This window comes from Cygnus atratus, chromosome 12 (assembly GCF_013377495.2).
Source record: "Cygnus atratus isolate AKBS03 ecotype Queensland, Australia chromosome 12, CAtr_DNAZoo_HiC_assembly, whole genome shotgun sequence".
Classification (NCBI taxonomy): Eukaryota; Metazoa; Chordata; class Aves; order Anseriformes; family Anatidae; genus Cygnus; species Cygnus atratus.
This window is the reverse complement of record NC_066373.1, coordinates 1,293,352-1,308,367: the sequence shown is the minus strand read 5'-3', so window position 1 is coordinate 1,308,367 and position 15,016 is coordinate 1,293,352. Positions and strand designations below refer to the sequence as shown.

At 42.6% G+C, this 15,016-nt stretch overlaps 1 protein-coding gene across 3 annotated transcripts in view; it reads right to left on the bottom strand.

The window, feature by feature from the left end:
• FANCA (FA complementation group A) overlaps positions 1-15,016 on the bottom strand; it is a 34,826-nt gene that overhangs the window by 11,652 nt on the left and 8,158 nt on the right. For all 3 annotated transcript variants that reach the window (XM_035566252.2, XM_050713195.1, XM_035566253.2), the window contains exons 10-26: positions 13,728-13,794; positions 13,034-13,146; positions 11,989-12,065; positions 11,390-11,531; positions 10,695-10,828; positions 9,598-9,708; positions 9,086-9,181; positions 8,928-8,987; positions 7,772-7,860; positions 7,292-7,352; positions 7,144-7,193; positions 5,976-6,052; positions 4,029-4,133; positions 3,307-3,449; positions 2,754-2,824; positions 1,149-1,248; positions 156-355 (exon numbers count right to left, since the gene is read on the bottom strand). In XM_035566252.2, the coding sequence (XP_035422145.1) occupies positions 156-355; positions 1,149-1,248; positions 2,754-2,824; positions 3,307-3,449; positions 4,029-4,133; positions 5,976-6,052; positions 7,144-7,193; positions 7,292-7,352; positions 7,772-7,860; positions 8,928-8,987; positions 9,086-9,181; positions 9,598-9,708; positions 10,695-10,828; positions 11,390-11,531; positions 11,989-12,065; positions 13,034-13,146; positions 13,728-13,794 (1,696 nt within the window). The remainder of the gene's footprint in view (positions 1-155; positions 356-1,148; positions 1,249-2,753; positions 2,825-3,306; positions 3,450-4,028; positions 4,134-5,975; positions 6,053-7,143; positions 7,194-7,291; positions 7,353-7,771; positions 7,861-8,927; positions 8,988-9,085; positions 9,182-9,597; positions 9,709-10,694; positions 10,829-11,389; positions 11,532-11,988; positions 12,066-13,033; positions 13,147-13,727; positions 13,795-15,016) is intronic.

The window sequence follows — 15,016 nt, the reverse complement described above, 5'->3', positions numbered from 1 at the left end:
CCTGTTTCTCTGTGTAGCGCCTCTATGCAGCACCTACACCTAAACACGCTCTGGAAATCCTCCGCAAGAACACGGGAGCTTTCCCAGCACCCCTCCTGTGCCAAACCTAAGCCATTGCCCAGGGAAGCAAGCATGTGGGGGATGTGCGACCTCACCTCATGCAGAAGGAGAACGACTCTTTCGTCCTGCACACCAGCAAGCAGCTCCAGTACTCAGAAATGGAAAGGACCCTTTCAGCAACAGGCTGAGAAATCCCCAAATCAGCTTCCATTTCAGGAATTAAAGACCTGGATTCACTTAAATGGATCACAAAAGCAGCGAGTCCTAAAATATGAGCATCGTTCAGGGAAGGACCCTGCAAGACAAACAAAAGAATCGGAGAAATAGATGAATCTCACTGGTAACAAAACAGCCATTTGCAGAAAAATCTCAGAATTAATCAAGTAGCAAAACACTGCATCTGCCCATCGAGCAATTCCGTGCAATGATACCAATTGATACCAATTCAGCAGATGAGAGGCACCAGGTAAATTAAGCATGTTCTTCCTCCCTTCCTTTTATCAACCTGCAGCTAAATTTGTACATTTCTGTAACAGAGTAACTTGGAGCAACTAGCTGTAATTTCAACCCAGCAGAATTCGAAACTCTCAAGACTTTTTAGCTTCCATGACAGCTAATCTGGTCTATCAGACTTTTAATTTCTCACTTTCAGTATCACTGAGTAAAGGAAAATAAAATCAACAGTTCTTTAAAAGAAAGCCTCGCACTGCTGCAACTCAGATTTGGGGTCTTACTTTTATTTTTAAAAGGGGTTTCTAGTGAAATATTCAATATGGAAGTTTGGGAAATAAGCATCCTACTATTTTTCTTTTGGATCCATTCATAGCCTGGTTTATTTTAGCTTCCATTAAAATACATCTCAATGAATTAACCTGCTACAGCAGCACTTCTGCAGGAAAACATTTAGCTCACGTTCCTAAGATCAAGTCCAGACTATTTTTCTGAAATGAGAAATTTTGGAAGCCTGAAAACTAGTGAAGTCCCTCCACGATGCAGTCCAGACAGGTACATGCCTCACAGCTCAGGAAATGGAGCCAGGCTAGCCTTTAGCACACTATAACCATAGGATTCTTGCTTGGAAAACTAACCTGGTGATAAATAAGCTGACAGAGCCTGCCCAGAAGGGCAGGTATGAGACTTCTGTGTCCACATATCATCTTCACAAACAAGGAGAGACATGGGCCCTGCCTGTAGAAAGGTAAAAACCACATGCTGATTTTACTGTTTTTCTTTTATCACTAATACAGTAAGAGTTTTCTTTTTTTTTTTTTCATGGTTAGACACAATGAGCCTGAGCCATACTTGTCCATAAATACAAGATAATTATAATTCCATTTATAGGCTCAAAGAAAGTATCATTTTTAGAGCATCTGAGCTAAGGACCTCTATAAAGGCACAAACTCCACCAGAGCCCTGCATCAAATAACTGACTCTATAGTCAAAGAAGAGTTCTGAAATGACATCAAGGGGAGGAGGAAATCGCGCCTGGGGCAAAGACAGCTTTTTCAGACAGAGAGCACAATGTGAGCAGAGGCAGAGCAATAAACAGGAACATAAAACAAAGCAAGCATAGAAAAGAAGCAATATGACAAGGTCCCTGTTAAAAAGTAAAGGAAGGGAAAGAAGGGAAGGGCTTTCCTATGGAGCATTCCCGCTTAGCTGACAGAAAACAAACCATCTTCAGAGGATATTGGATGGGGGGTTGGGTTTAGAAATAATTTCCTGGAATGCTCTTGTTCATCATTGTTCCTTTTCGTGTGGGTTTTCAAAGCAGATTCACCTACACTCCTGTGTCACCAGGGCACACTACTAGAGAAGAGAGGTAAAGATGCACTGGTTGCCGAAGCGTGCTGCACTCCAGAGAGGCAGCTACCCAGCTCTACACCGTCAGCAGCTGGGATCCCAGGCAGTTTGTCAGTACACTGGTGTTTTCCAACAAAGCAATTTCCACTGACATGTTGACTGTTAAGATTGACAGACTTCTGTCACATCATGAAGGAGACGGCATTAATAGAGTCCTTCCAAAGAAGGCTCACAGTGAAGGATGAGTGCTACCTTTCCCTCCTCCTATAGCTCATTTAGGCCAGAGTCAAACCGAATCACTTGCAGGGGGAAGAGGAGAAGGAATATGGAGAGAAAGTGTATCAGGCTGCTCTTCCTGTGCCCATAGCATTTATGTCTCACTCATTTTGTATTAGATACGGCATCAGGGATGAAGAGTGAGGTGCCTGAATCTGCAAAAATCACTGAACGTGCCAAAAAGACCCCTGTGCACCCTGTCAGAAGACAAACATTCCTCTGATCTTTAGTGTCAGCCAGCAAGTAATTACCAGACAAAAGGAAAAAAGTTTGCTTCATTCCCCATCCCTCACCGCTGAGCTGAAAGCACCAACCTAAGCACGTAGTATTTGCAGAAAGTTTTAATGCACTGTCACAGAGAACAAAGCAGAGCCAAGCGCCACCTTTTTTCTGAAGAAATCAGTAACAAAAGAGGAGAAGCATGTTTTATTTACACTTGCACATCAAAGTGCATTAGTTCTTAGATTACTAAACTCAGAATAAAGCAGCCTGCTACTCCCAGTCTGGCACAGTAGGTATGAACAACCAAAAGTCCCTCCTGGCCCCTAGACAAATGTTGGAATTATAGTGTATTAACTAGTTTTCATTTCCCTGCTCTTTTACTTGCATCTTACCTGTCAGGAGGGTTAAAGTAGGAAGCAGCAATTAGGTTTTGGCAGAAGGATGTCAGCAGAAGATCAACAACCTGGAACAAGAGACACTGTTATTTCCTCCTTGTTGGGCTGGATATCTAGATCTAGTTTTGTGCTCTGTATACTTTATGTTTTCCAAAATTAAAACAAAGGAGACAAATCTGTAAATGGTATTTCACCACCATAAGTTTTACAGATCCACTGGCACTAATAAGAGATGGAAAGTTAAGCCCATAACAGCCCAGGAATAATCTCAATATACAATGAATATCTAGGCAAGTCTGGTGAGGAAAGCCAAGCTCATCACAGGATTGCTCTAATAGATTCTATCTCTAGATCTCTCCACCAGACATCCAACAACTTCAAGGAGGTTAAAACACAGGTAAGAGTCTGTGCAGGGCACTACAAAGCAGACAAAAGGAGAAGTGTATTTCCTGGTAGCCACAGATAAAGCAACCTTTCTCATGTACTATCCAGATGCCTTTTTACCTACCCAGCCCTACCTATTTCTCATCCCAAGACAGATGGCACTCACACTCTGATGGCAGGGTTCCAGCTTGGGGTCAAAAACATTAACTTGGATTCGAGAATTCAAAGTAGCAGTGTCGTTCTCATCACCGCTGTGACCCAAGACACTTGAGAGTCTGTCAGAAATCAAGGCAATCTTTGCTGGCACATCTGCAAGAAAGCAACAGGAGAAGACGAGAGTCAGGACAGAAGGCATGAAAGATTTACAACTCCACATAACAGGAAGAACAAGTGAAATACATACTCTAATTGATCAGAACCCAAATTATGCAATGAAAACCTTTAATGAGCAAAAAATGTCAGCTGGAACATAGTGATCATCACCCTCATTTTAGAAGACAACATTAATTTTTCCTCGCAGTACTATTATGAACACACATCAAGAACCATTTTTCACACCAAAAAGGAAAAGCCTTCAAAAGGCAGGGGTTCAGGTCACCAGGCAAGTCCAGGAACAAAGCTGCCAAACTTGGCAAAGATGCGTGTGGTAGCAAGCAATCATCACAAAGCTGCAGACCTGAAGTTCCCAACTCAAGCACAGGAATTGTTAGACATGAAAAAAATATATGTATTCATAGCTGGAAGGATACAGATCTGAGAAGGCTGCAGTCTTCAGGTACCAGTGGCAAGTAACTACTGCCATTGCTTTGGCTACCATTAGCCACATTTTATTAATGTAGCTTTTGTAGCAGTCAGTTATGGGTAATTATAACTTGCCTTCCTCCATACCTTCATATTTAGCCTGGTCCACAATCAGCATCCTTAGTTCAGCCAGTTCGGCCTTCAGCTGCTCAACAGGCTCTTTGGAATGGCTGGTCTCCACTTTTGATTCATCTAGACATATAAGAGAGCAATGCAATACGTTATTCTTACTTCTGTGCATTACATCAGTTTATGAAATGTATTCAACAGCCTTTGCATACACTTGCTGCAAAAGCAGAATTTATATACTTTTCTATAAACTGTCACAGACCCCAAACCATCAATCCTTCACACACGCAGCTTTATTTTTACATTCCAGATGTACTACTTGATTAATCATTTACCAGTTTATGCCTCGTTTCAGAACAGAATTCAGTTTCTAGAGACAAATACAGAAAAAGAAAGTCTCCTTTCCGAGTTTCCTTCCTACTTGCTTCAGCTCTCTGCCCCACACAGAAACATTTGTTGTCTTCCAAAGACTGGAAGCAGAATTTCAAAATACAGAAATACTGCAATGCAAACATACTATGTCATCAGCTGCTCCTCCAGCCCGACACCATCTTCAGATGTTACATGTTGCTTTATTTTGTTTGAAAGAAGAAATGAAAGGCAATTCCATTTACCACTAGAAAAGGAGTGCCACCACCAAGAAGCCGCCACAGCACAGCCCCAAAAACCACCCAGTGCAGTTTGTTAGACAGGAAGAGCGTCTCGTACATGGGCCAGAAATAGCTCAACCATGAACAAGAGAAGTAAATGACAAGGTTAAAATTTATAATTGTTATAAACGCATTGTAAAGCAACAACGAATGCTGAGTCACTTTTATGTGCGAGAATGAGCACTAACGAACAGGGCAGGTTTAGAGCTGACCAGTACTCAATCCTGCCCTAAATCCCGTGCCAAAGCCCCAGGGATGGATCAGGACGCAGGGGACAGCAGGGGACATAGAAGAGGCTGGTCAGGATGCAGGGGACACGGATCAGGCTGTGCCACTAGAGGTCACTGGCAATTCAGAGACTCCTGCAGAGCTCTGGCTGCCCAGCAGGATCCTGCTGATCCCATGAAGGGATTCTTCACTGCTGCCGGTTGCCAGGACAACCTCGCAGCCAGGCTGCTGCATTCCGCGCTTCTGTCACGGCTCTTCCGAGCCACAGCATCCTCAGAAAGCTTCAAACGTCCGGAGTGCCTTGAGCAGGAGTCCATTGCAGACACATCCCCGTACAGGGGTGTATTTACTGCCACCGTGCTGTGGGAACAACCCCTATTCACCAGCCTGACCTTTCATTTTGTACAAACCTGCGCTGAGGACGTTGCCCATTTTAAGCTGCAAGGGTATGAAAAAACCCACTTGCTGAACGAGATCGGATTGTTCATTGAATAACTATTTCACACATGTTGCACTGCTAATAGGGCTGCAGGGATGGAATCTGAAATTGTGGGGGCCCTCCCGCCCACAGACATGTAAGCTATGAACCACGATCCCTTTGTTGCTGGCTTCATTCCTAGCCCCTCCTGTCTCCCCAGCTCTCAGCCACGCACAGTGATCCGTTCTTAAAAAGGCACGAGGGTGAGTTCAGACAGCTCCAGTGCCACTACACGAGGGATGGACACAGGTTCACACCCCAGGCTAGCTGGAGCTGACAGGCACTCACTGCAAACGCTGATTCATGCCGATGTCCTGGAGCTAGATTTAAATCAGCTAGCTCAGGCCTCATCTGCAGCCTCAGCACTGCACAGCTCCACACGGACTGCAGAAATCCCACTCAGGCAGGAAAGGCGGAGAAAATAATTACGGCAGTAACTATTTAATACCTCAAGAAGACATAAAGAACATACACATACATATACATACCATTTCCATATAGATTAAAGACCTAATCAGCTGTAACTTTTTGAGAGTTTTTCAATTTATGAGAGCATCAATGGAAACATTAACATTTCTTCAAGCTCATCTGTAAGTAAAATTGTTTTACCTTGTAACATTTTCTCTTTCATAGCACAACAGGCCTGTATATACGTCAAGTACAAGTTTGAGGGTATTTTATCAGCTCTATAATAAAAAAAGAGACACTTAATATACCATATAAGCATATATTTAATAAAGATGAAGTTTGAATAAGTAGAAAGAACAGCTATGCTATGAAAAATAATTACAGAGGCTCCAAAAAATACAGAGCATCTGAATTATTATTATTATTTTTTAAATCATCACTTGGCATAAGGGCCAGAAATTTATATCCAAGGCTTTCATAGCAAGCATTATAGAAGTATAACACACACTACGCACGGTATACACATGCATTAATACCTATTTCATATATAATATATCTAAGTCACATAACTTACATTCCTATGTGATCATGAGTATTTACACTTCTAAAATGCTAATGTGGAGGAGATCAAAGTTTGACCTCCAATGCTTGCTGGTAAGAAAGAATAATTTAGCAGCTTCTCTTAAAACTTTTAAGTATTTTTTTAAAAAGATTTTTTTTTTGTCAGACTGGAATTACAGGGCAGGATTGAATGTCTCATTTGTAAAAGGCAGCGTTGAGCATTTTTTCTCCATGATGGGTTACAGAGGAATTACTGGATGTAAACCAAAGCTCTCTCTGCAAGGCAGAGAAGAGCTTTTAAAAATGCATACAGGACAAGCCTGAGTTCTGAGAGGGGCTGCAAGCTCCTGAAACATTACCCTGTTGTCCCTTAAGAACAGCTCAAGAAGCATTATCACGCATTTAATTTCCATCTTCCCCTCCTCCCATATCCTCACCCACAGAGGGGGGAGCTTTACACAGTGGGGCTCATCTTCCTATTGAAATTTTGTATTCAGCAGCATCCTCCAAAGTTTGCATGAAAATTTACCTGGCCGGCAGTCAGAGGGCTACGTGGTACTCCTTCTAGATAATAGTTTTATCCATGGATATTGGACTAATTACAGAACTGGAGACATTCACCCATACAGATAAGCTACTGCATCCCCAACCTGCAAGCCACAAACGAGTCTGGCCACGAAGCCCTGCCAAAAGGGTTAGCCAAGAGGCAGCATTCCGTAAACAAGGTGTCAAAGCTTCCGGTAATCTAATGGAAAGCCAAACGTTCTGAAGACAAAGTCCAGAAAACAACACTGGGGAGCCTCAATACCTTTTTAAAGAATCTATAAAAGCCATGCACACATCCGGGGTTTTAGGGAGCTGCAAGAGAAAAGCAGGCAGGTTAGGTGCAAATCACCTCTCTACAAACACACTTCTAAGTGGAAGGGTCCAAAAAAAAAAAAAAAAAAAGTACTAACCACACGTGGCCTGAGCAAAGCAGGAAGGAACCAAGAAATGTAATATGGTCGCCTGAAAATACTGAGAAAGAAAATAAAAGATAGCAAAATATTAACAACGCCAGAGCTGTAACGTGCCATTTCATTACCTCAAAAATTAACCTGGTTCCTGCAAATAAAAAAATATTCATGGTGGCATGAATAACCACAATCAAATCAAGTTCAGATTAGCTAATAATTATTCATTTATTTATTTAATTATAGTATTATAGTAATTGTGGACTTCTCTTGCAGGTGTGCATAAGCCTATTTATTCTCTCCAGAAATAGCCTCAATTTAGATGACTACGGAGGAAGTGAGTAACATGGGAAGAATTTCCTAAATCCTCCTTTGCTGACTTCCTCAATTTTTCTTGTTTTGTTATTTTGATTTGGACTTGGCTTTTTTTTTTCCCATTATTATTAAAGTTAAAAGCAAGAAGAATTGAGAAGCACACAGTACCTGGCTTCTATCACAGATGTTGGGATCTTCCTTGTATTTTCAAATATCTGAAGGGCTTTTTCAACGTCACGAAGCGCCTGGCCCTGGGGCTGGCTCACAAGCAACAATGAGAGAAAGATATTGTGAGAAATCAAAGATGACAGCAAACTTCCCTGCTTGGTCTTTCAGGGTTAGTAATAGCTGTCTGTGCTGCGAAGCGACTGAACAATTGCAATTGAATAACGAGAACTACCTGATAAGCAGAGTAAAACTGCAGGATACAGAAACCCAGACCTGAAGCATCAGCCTGCCCTGGGAAGGCTGTTATGCGTAACAGCTCTTCTGGGTCAGCCCAAAGGTCTGTGTAGTTCTGTACCCAACTCCTACACTGATTGCAGCAGATATTCCTGTTCAACATCATTGTTTATTTAGTAGTCCCTCATGGGGACAATATCTTTTCTGTTCTGAATTTGTTTTATTGTTATTCCGTATTACTTCATACACTTGGAATTAAGACTCATAATCTTCACTTCCAGCCCATGCTACTAGAACTACACTCCAGGCAGAAGGAATGCTGCCACAGGTTTCTCGTGTTTGAGCCGTGAGACATCTTAAGACTGCAACAACCTGTGCCAACTTCTTACCTACCAAACAGACAAGTCAGTCTATCAGCAGAGCTAATGCAGAGCCACTTCCTGCAAACCTGTCTTCTGCCTCTCCCCATCTCAATAACCTCATTTCCCCCCCACCATACAACACCATTAGGTTGTCCTTTGTCCCTTAAATCCCCACCAACGGAATCGTCCATTATTTTCTACATCCCACAGCACAGGATGGGCAAGAGGGAGCTGGCACTTTACTGGCTTCAAACAGCACGTTGCTACCTGGGTGGCTAACATAGACGCTGCTTGGCCAGTAGCTGGCTGGCTAATCATTGAGCTCCTCTGCAGCCTGTCTCCAGAAATACTTATTAGGGTCCGTTTGTCCTCTGTGCAGGTCTAATTTTCGTGAAATCTGGGGAAAGTTTCCATGTTTATGAATGTCCAACTTTAAGACAGAGGAATTAGATTTGGCAGCATGCTCAAACTTGGTAGGAATAGCAGACAGGGCTAACCTAAGCCTCCACAGGAAAAAGAGCATAAATTGGTGAGAGAACTGTTGGATGGATGTCCAGTACCTGCATGGCTTCATCCGTGGAAGACAAGTCTTCATAGAGCCCCATATCTTCTATAGCAACCTGTGTGGTGTTACGTAAAGATGGACATCGTCACAACATAGTTAATATTTTGACAGATCCAGAAAGATGTCTTTTCTAAAGGGACAATTTTTACTAACCTTGAGGTCAGCCAGTCTCGTTTTAGCCAGAGTGATATACTCCAAGAGAATAGATCGATGTTTTGATGGCACAAAAGGCGGGTACATAATATGGACCTGAAATGTAAAATTCAAAACACGATTTGCCATTTTTACAGGAGACGACTGTAAAATTCTGGTTTACTTTTACACTCAATTACCTCAAGTACTCCCCCAAGACATTATTGCTCGTTTTAAGAAAAGCCAGTTTCATGGCAACTGACATGCTAATTTTCCCCAACAACAACAAACAGACTAAATCACTGAATTGCTTCAATATAACTCCACGGAAGGAATTCTCCTTCTTGTCAAGGAAATAAAAGAATCTTGTTCTTGTTTATTTCAGGGAGAAAAGGTTTTGAACAGTGTGTCGGAAGTAATGCAACTACTGTAACAACACTAATAGTATGCTCAAAGGCACATGGCACAAATATGTTTATTTTGGAGCAGTTCTGGAGCAGTCTAAAAAACCATCTCTACCAGCAGCTTCCCACCTTCAAGTACGGGGCTACTTCAAAGGGCACTAGCTCTGACAAGAACTCGAAGAGGAAGACCAGAGCTTTCTTACTGCTCCCGTGTTGACCACCAGCACTCCCAAAGGAAGCCTGAAACAGAAAACATCACAGCTCAGCCTTTCAGCATGGAAGGAATCAGCATCCCAGCACTGCACTAAACTCAGCACACAAATCCCAGGCATCTGTTGCAGACATCTGCTTTGTGTCAAGAGCATCCTCCTGGAGAAAAGTCTCCAGAGAAAGTTTTTAGAAGTCTCCACAGGAGTTTCTTTCAGTTTCTTTTTCCAGTTTCCAGACAGCCTGCCAGGTCACATTCAAAATTCCTTCTGATGCACTACCATGGGTACAGTCAGGGGAGTTAAACAAGGCAAAACCAAAATGCACCAAAGGATCGAGGTTCATCAGGGCACCACAGTTCTGGAAGTGTATCTGGGCACTCTAAGAAAAATAAGCCAGACACTACAAAAAATAGAACCAGTTTACCTTTGATACATCCTAAACACTTTATCAGCAAAGGCTGAGCTTAGATTTGCAAACTCATATAAAGGAATTTAAAGGTTTAAATTATGCGGAGATTTGCATACCTTAAATACCTACATGTTTACAACTAAAAGCTAATTAGCAATTATCTATAAGGTCAAACATCAATTACAGCTGCACGCAAACATCCAGGAAATAGGAATGCTTCATGTGCAATAACCCACAACTTACGCAATCACAACACTGCTGGTTATCAAGATACTGAAAGACATCCAAGAATATGATTAGAATAGGAATTACGTGTCTGCGTTCCTGACAAATAACTAGAGGAGGCAAGATGGACTTGGAAGATGAAAGAAGGGAAGACCAGGGAAAGCCAAGTAAATATATTCTTTGCAGACACAAAGGCAGTAATAAATACTATTCCTAATACCAATATAATCACTTACTTTATTTTTTTCCTTGTTTTGTTGCTAGATTCCTGGTTATCTTGTCTGAAACTAGCTGTTTTTTTCTGTGCAGCAAAACCTTCCTTAAGTGCAGGTTTCTCACACACTTAAAACAAAGATTATCACTCAGGCCTCGTTTAGTCTTACCTTAAACCATTCAGAGTACGGCATGAACACAGCAGGGCCCTCGAGGGCAGCCTGACGAGCTATCAGGAACGCAGTGATCATATTTTCCATATCGTAATTCTCAAAAGCCTTTATCAGGAGATGGCTCAGTAGATCTAGAAACATAAGCAGTAACCTCAAACTTTGCTCTTGACAATTGTGCTACAATTTTATAGTAAATGAAGACAAATATCTGATAACACATCTGTCCCAAAGGGACATGCACTGCAGCTTAGAGAACCTTTGGGCCTCGCTTACATTTTTCATGTGCTTTCAGTGGTCGAATACTTTAGGACTTCCACTTGCAAGAATCACAGGGAGTCCAGCAATGACACAATCAGTAAGAAACCCTATCAAACACGGTCTGTTAGCAAAAGCGAGATAGAAGAACTAAGCTTCAGTAATCACTACTCCAAATAATCATGAAGGTAATTATCAAATAATCATTCTTAGCTGTACACTAAATTATAGAAGTGTCAGACACAAGGCCTGGCATTCACATCACGGCTGACATAGAATACTTGAATGCAGAGGGTGAGTTCCTGCTCTTTCCCCTACAGAAATCTCCAAAGAGCAGTTAGGAACTTGCTACTGCACCATTCAGGTTGTTTTCTCTGTTCAGTACCTGAGAAGCAACAAGCATGTGTTATCTTGCAGGCTTGCCAATACCTACGTACCTTTGAACAACTGCTCAGCCTCAGCCTGACAGACCACCAGCGTGGAAACACAGGACAGGACATGCTGCCAATTTACTTCGTGTGTTTCCAGGACTTGCTGTAGCTGGCAGATCGACTCCTTTGCACTGAACGCCACAAACAGCTGGAAGAGAGCGACAGCAATTCATTTTAGCTATGGCATGCAGCCACCTGTAAGGGTGAAACGCACTGTCAAGATTAACACGCAGATGCCTTTTGCATAACTTATGAAAAAGCTATCTTGTGTGCACCTTTTGCATCAGCTTCCCATGGCCAGACATTGTTCTGGCTTGGAATCAGCACTGGCTAAAATACACAGGAATGCTCCAGCTCTTTCAGAAGCAACGTCATATTCTGTAACAGTGAAAATTCACATCTTCAGATATCTTTGTTCTCATTAGGAGCTTTGCACAAACAAACGTCCCCTTAGTACTTCAGGCTTTGTCCTGCCTGCAGCTCCTGGCAGCTAGTTCAGATTCTGCGACTGTAAGGCGTTATATTTAAATAATTCCATTTTCGATATTTCGATGAATACAAAACCAACATAATAATGTGCTCTTTGTAAAACAAAGAAGACATACTTTGCGATACAAGGTAGTGAGCAGCGAACAAGTCCTTGTAAAGCTCCACTCTCTCTGCATATGGATGGCATCAGACACTATATCCAGAAAAAGAATATAATAGTTACCTCTTCAGCAATAGATTTTAAAATACACCTAAAACGCAGAACTTCACCACACAAGATTTCCCTTTAGCTTTCACAGCCACATACATTAAAAACTGCCTGCTGAAATCCTTTCTCTCCTATTCATCTTTGGAACACAGACTGTGTGAACACGACTGTGCCATTTCACCACAGCACTGTCATCTCTAAGCTGTTCTCGAGATCACACATTCATTGGCCAACATAATGCAGAGAAAATCAGCAAGGAATCATCTTTTCCCTCAGTGATCTCTTTCAGCTGGAAGCCAGCAACAGTGACATTGCTCTCCCACGCTACAGGTGAGCGGCTCTAGATCATAGCTCAGTGTGGTATTTCACCAGAGATTTCGCAGCCCAAATGTATTTCTTCCTAAAAACATCAAGCTTCACAATTAACAATCATGGATTAGAAGCCTTCTTGCATTTATGTCTGATCTACCAAAACAAAATGAACAACGGACACCCAACCAGCAGAGAAAGGCTATGTTTTGCACTTAAAGAGAAACACATAGGGCCACGTTATTTTAGCCCCAAGCTTTCTCTGCAGTACCAGCTCTCCCACACAGCTGCTCCTTTGGCTAAAACTACTCCCAGAGGCCACAGTTCTCCCATGTCTGCTCCATAAAGGCTGCTAGTAGATGTTATTCCAAATATCTGCTCATGAGCCACTGGCTAAAGCTCTATCCGAAGGCCCTGATTTTCCACCTAAGCGTTTCTCCTGAACTACAGCCCTCTAAAACCCAGACGAACTTCCCATCTTTTCTGGCAACATGCAGGTAGGGAAGGAAGCAGGGAGTCAGGCAGTTTCACTGTGCTTGGTTTGCAGGCAGGACTCCATTCAGTGAGGTCTGGGTGGGATGGAGCTCCAAACCCACCACAATAACAAACCCTCGAGGCACTTACTGCTCCCCGTGTACTCCTACCTTTCAACACGGGGTTGTAGGTAAGAACCTCAGTCAGGGTGTGTCTAAAAAACTGTTGCAAGGAATCCGGATGAACTGCACTTCCATAAATTGACACGCTGAACACATTCAGCCTATAAATGACAAGGAAATATTCTGAAACAATGCGCAGGAAATATGATGAACCAGGTGCTGATTAGGCTGAATGATTCATTTTTCTTCTACACCTACCCTCATCAAAATGCCAGAGATATATGCTTTTTTTTAATGTATTTTAAAAAATCTGTCAGTTACTCAACATTATTAAGCTATCAGATTTATAAACTTGAGTCAAATGTATACCCCTGCACAGGTCAGGACTGAAGGCTAACAAGTACAAAGCAATCAGACAAAATGGGTCTGAAAATGGAAATTTGAGGAGATGACGGCACCTTCCCAGAGCTCCTGCTAAGAAGCAGAGTGAGCAAACTTGAGAGGAAACTCATCACATGCTGACGTGCTCCAAGATTGGTTCTGAGACTGCCAGAATGCCCTTTCCTATCTCACACTTACCTTTTTACTTGCAATTTCACTTGTGAATACTTTATTAGAGAGAACACAAAACACAAACAGTGCTGGGGGGAGGGAATAGACATTTATCCAATCCCACTAACAAGCATAACAGTGGATAAAAAAAACTCCTCCTGACATTATTAAGAGGAACTGTGTTTCTTACCAGAACCTCACAGCTTGCAACGCGGAGACATCCTCCTGCTTCTCTTTACCAACAGCATCAAGCACCCCTGGTACCCCAAAGTAAAGACACAAAGATGCAATGAGAGAAATGGAAGGAGCTGTGACCCCAAACAGCTAAGAAGGTGACCCCATTAGGGAAGCGTGCCATTCAGCAGCATTAAATTCTTACAAAAACTACTCAGAAGTAACACAGAGACTCAGAAACTATTAACATCAACCCTGAACCACTTTAAAAGCATTCCCAAAAATGTGCTAACAATTAAGCCATCCAAAAATGCACAAGTAATATTTAATTTCCAAATCTAATCCTAGCTGTGCAGTGCACCTAAGAGTGCAAACACTGCAAGGCTGCACTAGAGAAAAGTCTGGAGACGGATTTGCACAGGCAAGCTCTGTGTTAACAACCTCCTGAAACAATGGTCTTCACCACCTTCAACAAAGAGAGCACGCTGCTGTGAACGGCACTTATTTGTGACAGCAGAGGGACTTCACGTTACATTGCCTTAGCAGCACTCCTTCAAAAGCGAGGCCTGCCCCAAAATGGCTCGTAGAGGTGGAAGAGGTGGGCAGCTTGCACAACACATGGTCCTGACCAGACTACTCAAAGCCCACATACTGAGAGATCCTCTGCTTTACAGCCTGCAGCAGCAGTGGTTTTGTTTCTTGTTCCATGCTACCTTCAAAAGTCTCCTCTTTAACCACAAAAAAGTTTGGTTTTCATTAGGATTTAATCATTAGGACCATCTCAGTGATGCACTCTGAAAAGGAAACTACCAAACTGAGGCAGCAAAACAGGCGTCCCTCACATTTCTGTTGTAAGGCAGCCCACAGCGTATGGGAGGAACATTCTCCTCCCCTGCTGAGGAACACTTTAAGGTTAAGCAGGGGAGAACAGAGAAAAGGAGATAAACTCTACTTAGCCTCAGGCACGGGAGTTCAATTTAGCACGATCATTACTACGAAGCACGGTGCTCCCAGCCTGTCCTCCTCATGTGAACGTCTCCATTAATTGTGAATTATTTTATATAAAGCACCCTAATGTTCTTCAAAGCCACTGACAAGCTAAGTGAAACCCCTCAAAGGTGACCCAAAAGCACACACTCACAAGAACACTTAATTCAGAACTTCCTATACATTTTCGAACAGACTGCAAGGCAGGCAGTGGCAGCACAGGCTGCAGGAACGTGAAGGTCAGATGAAGAGCAGGTTAGCACCGACTCCAGCCTGACTGCCAGCTGCCTGCTTCACTTCCCCAGAATCCCTCCAGTC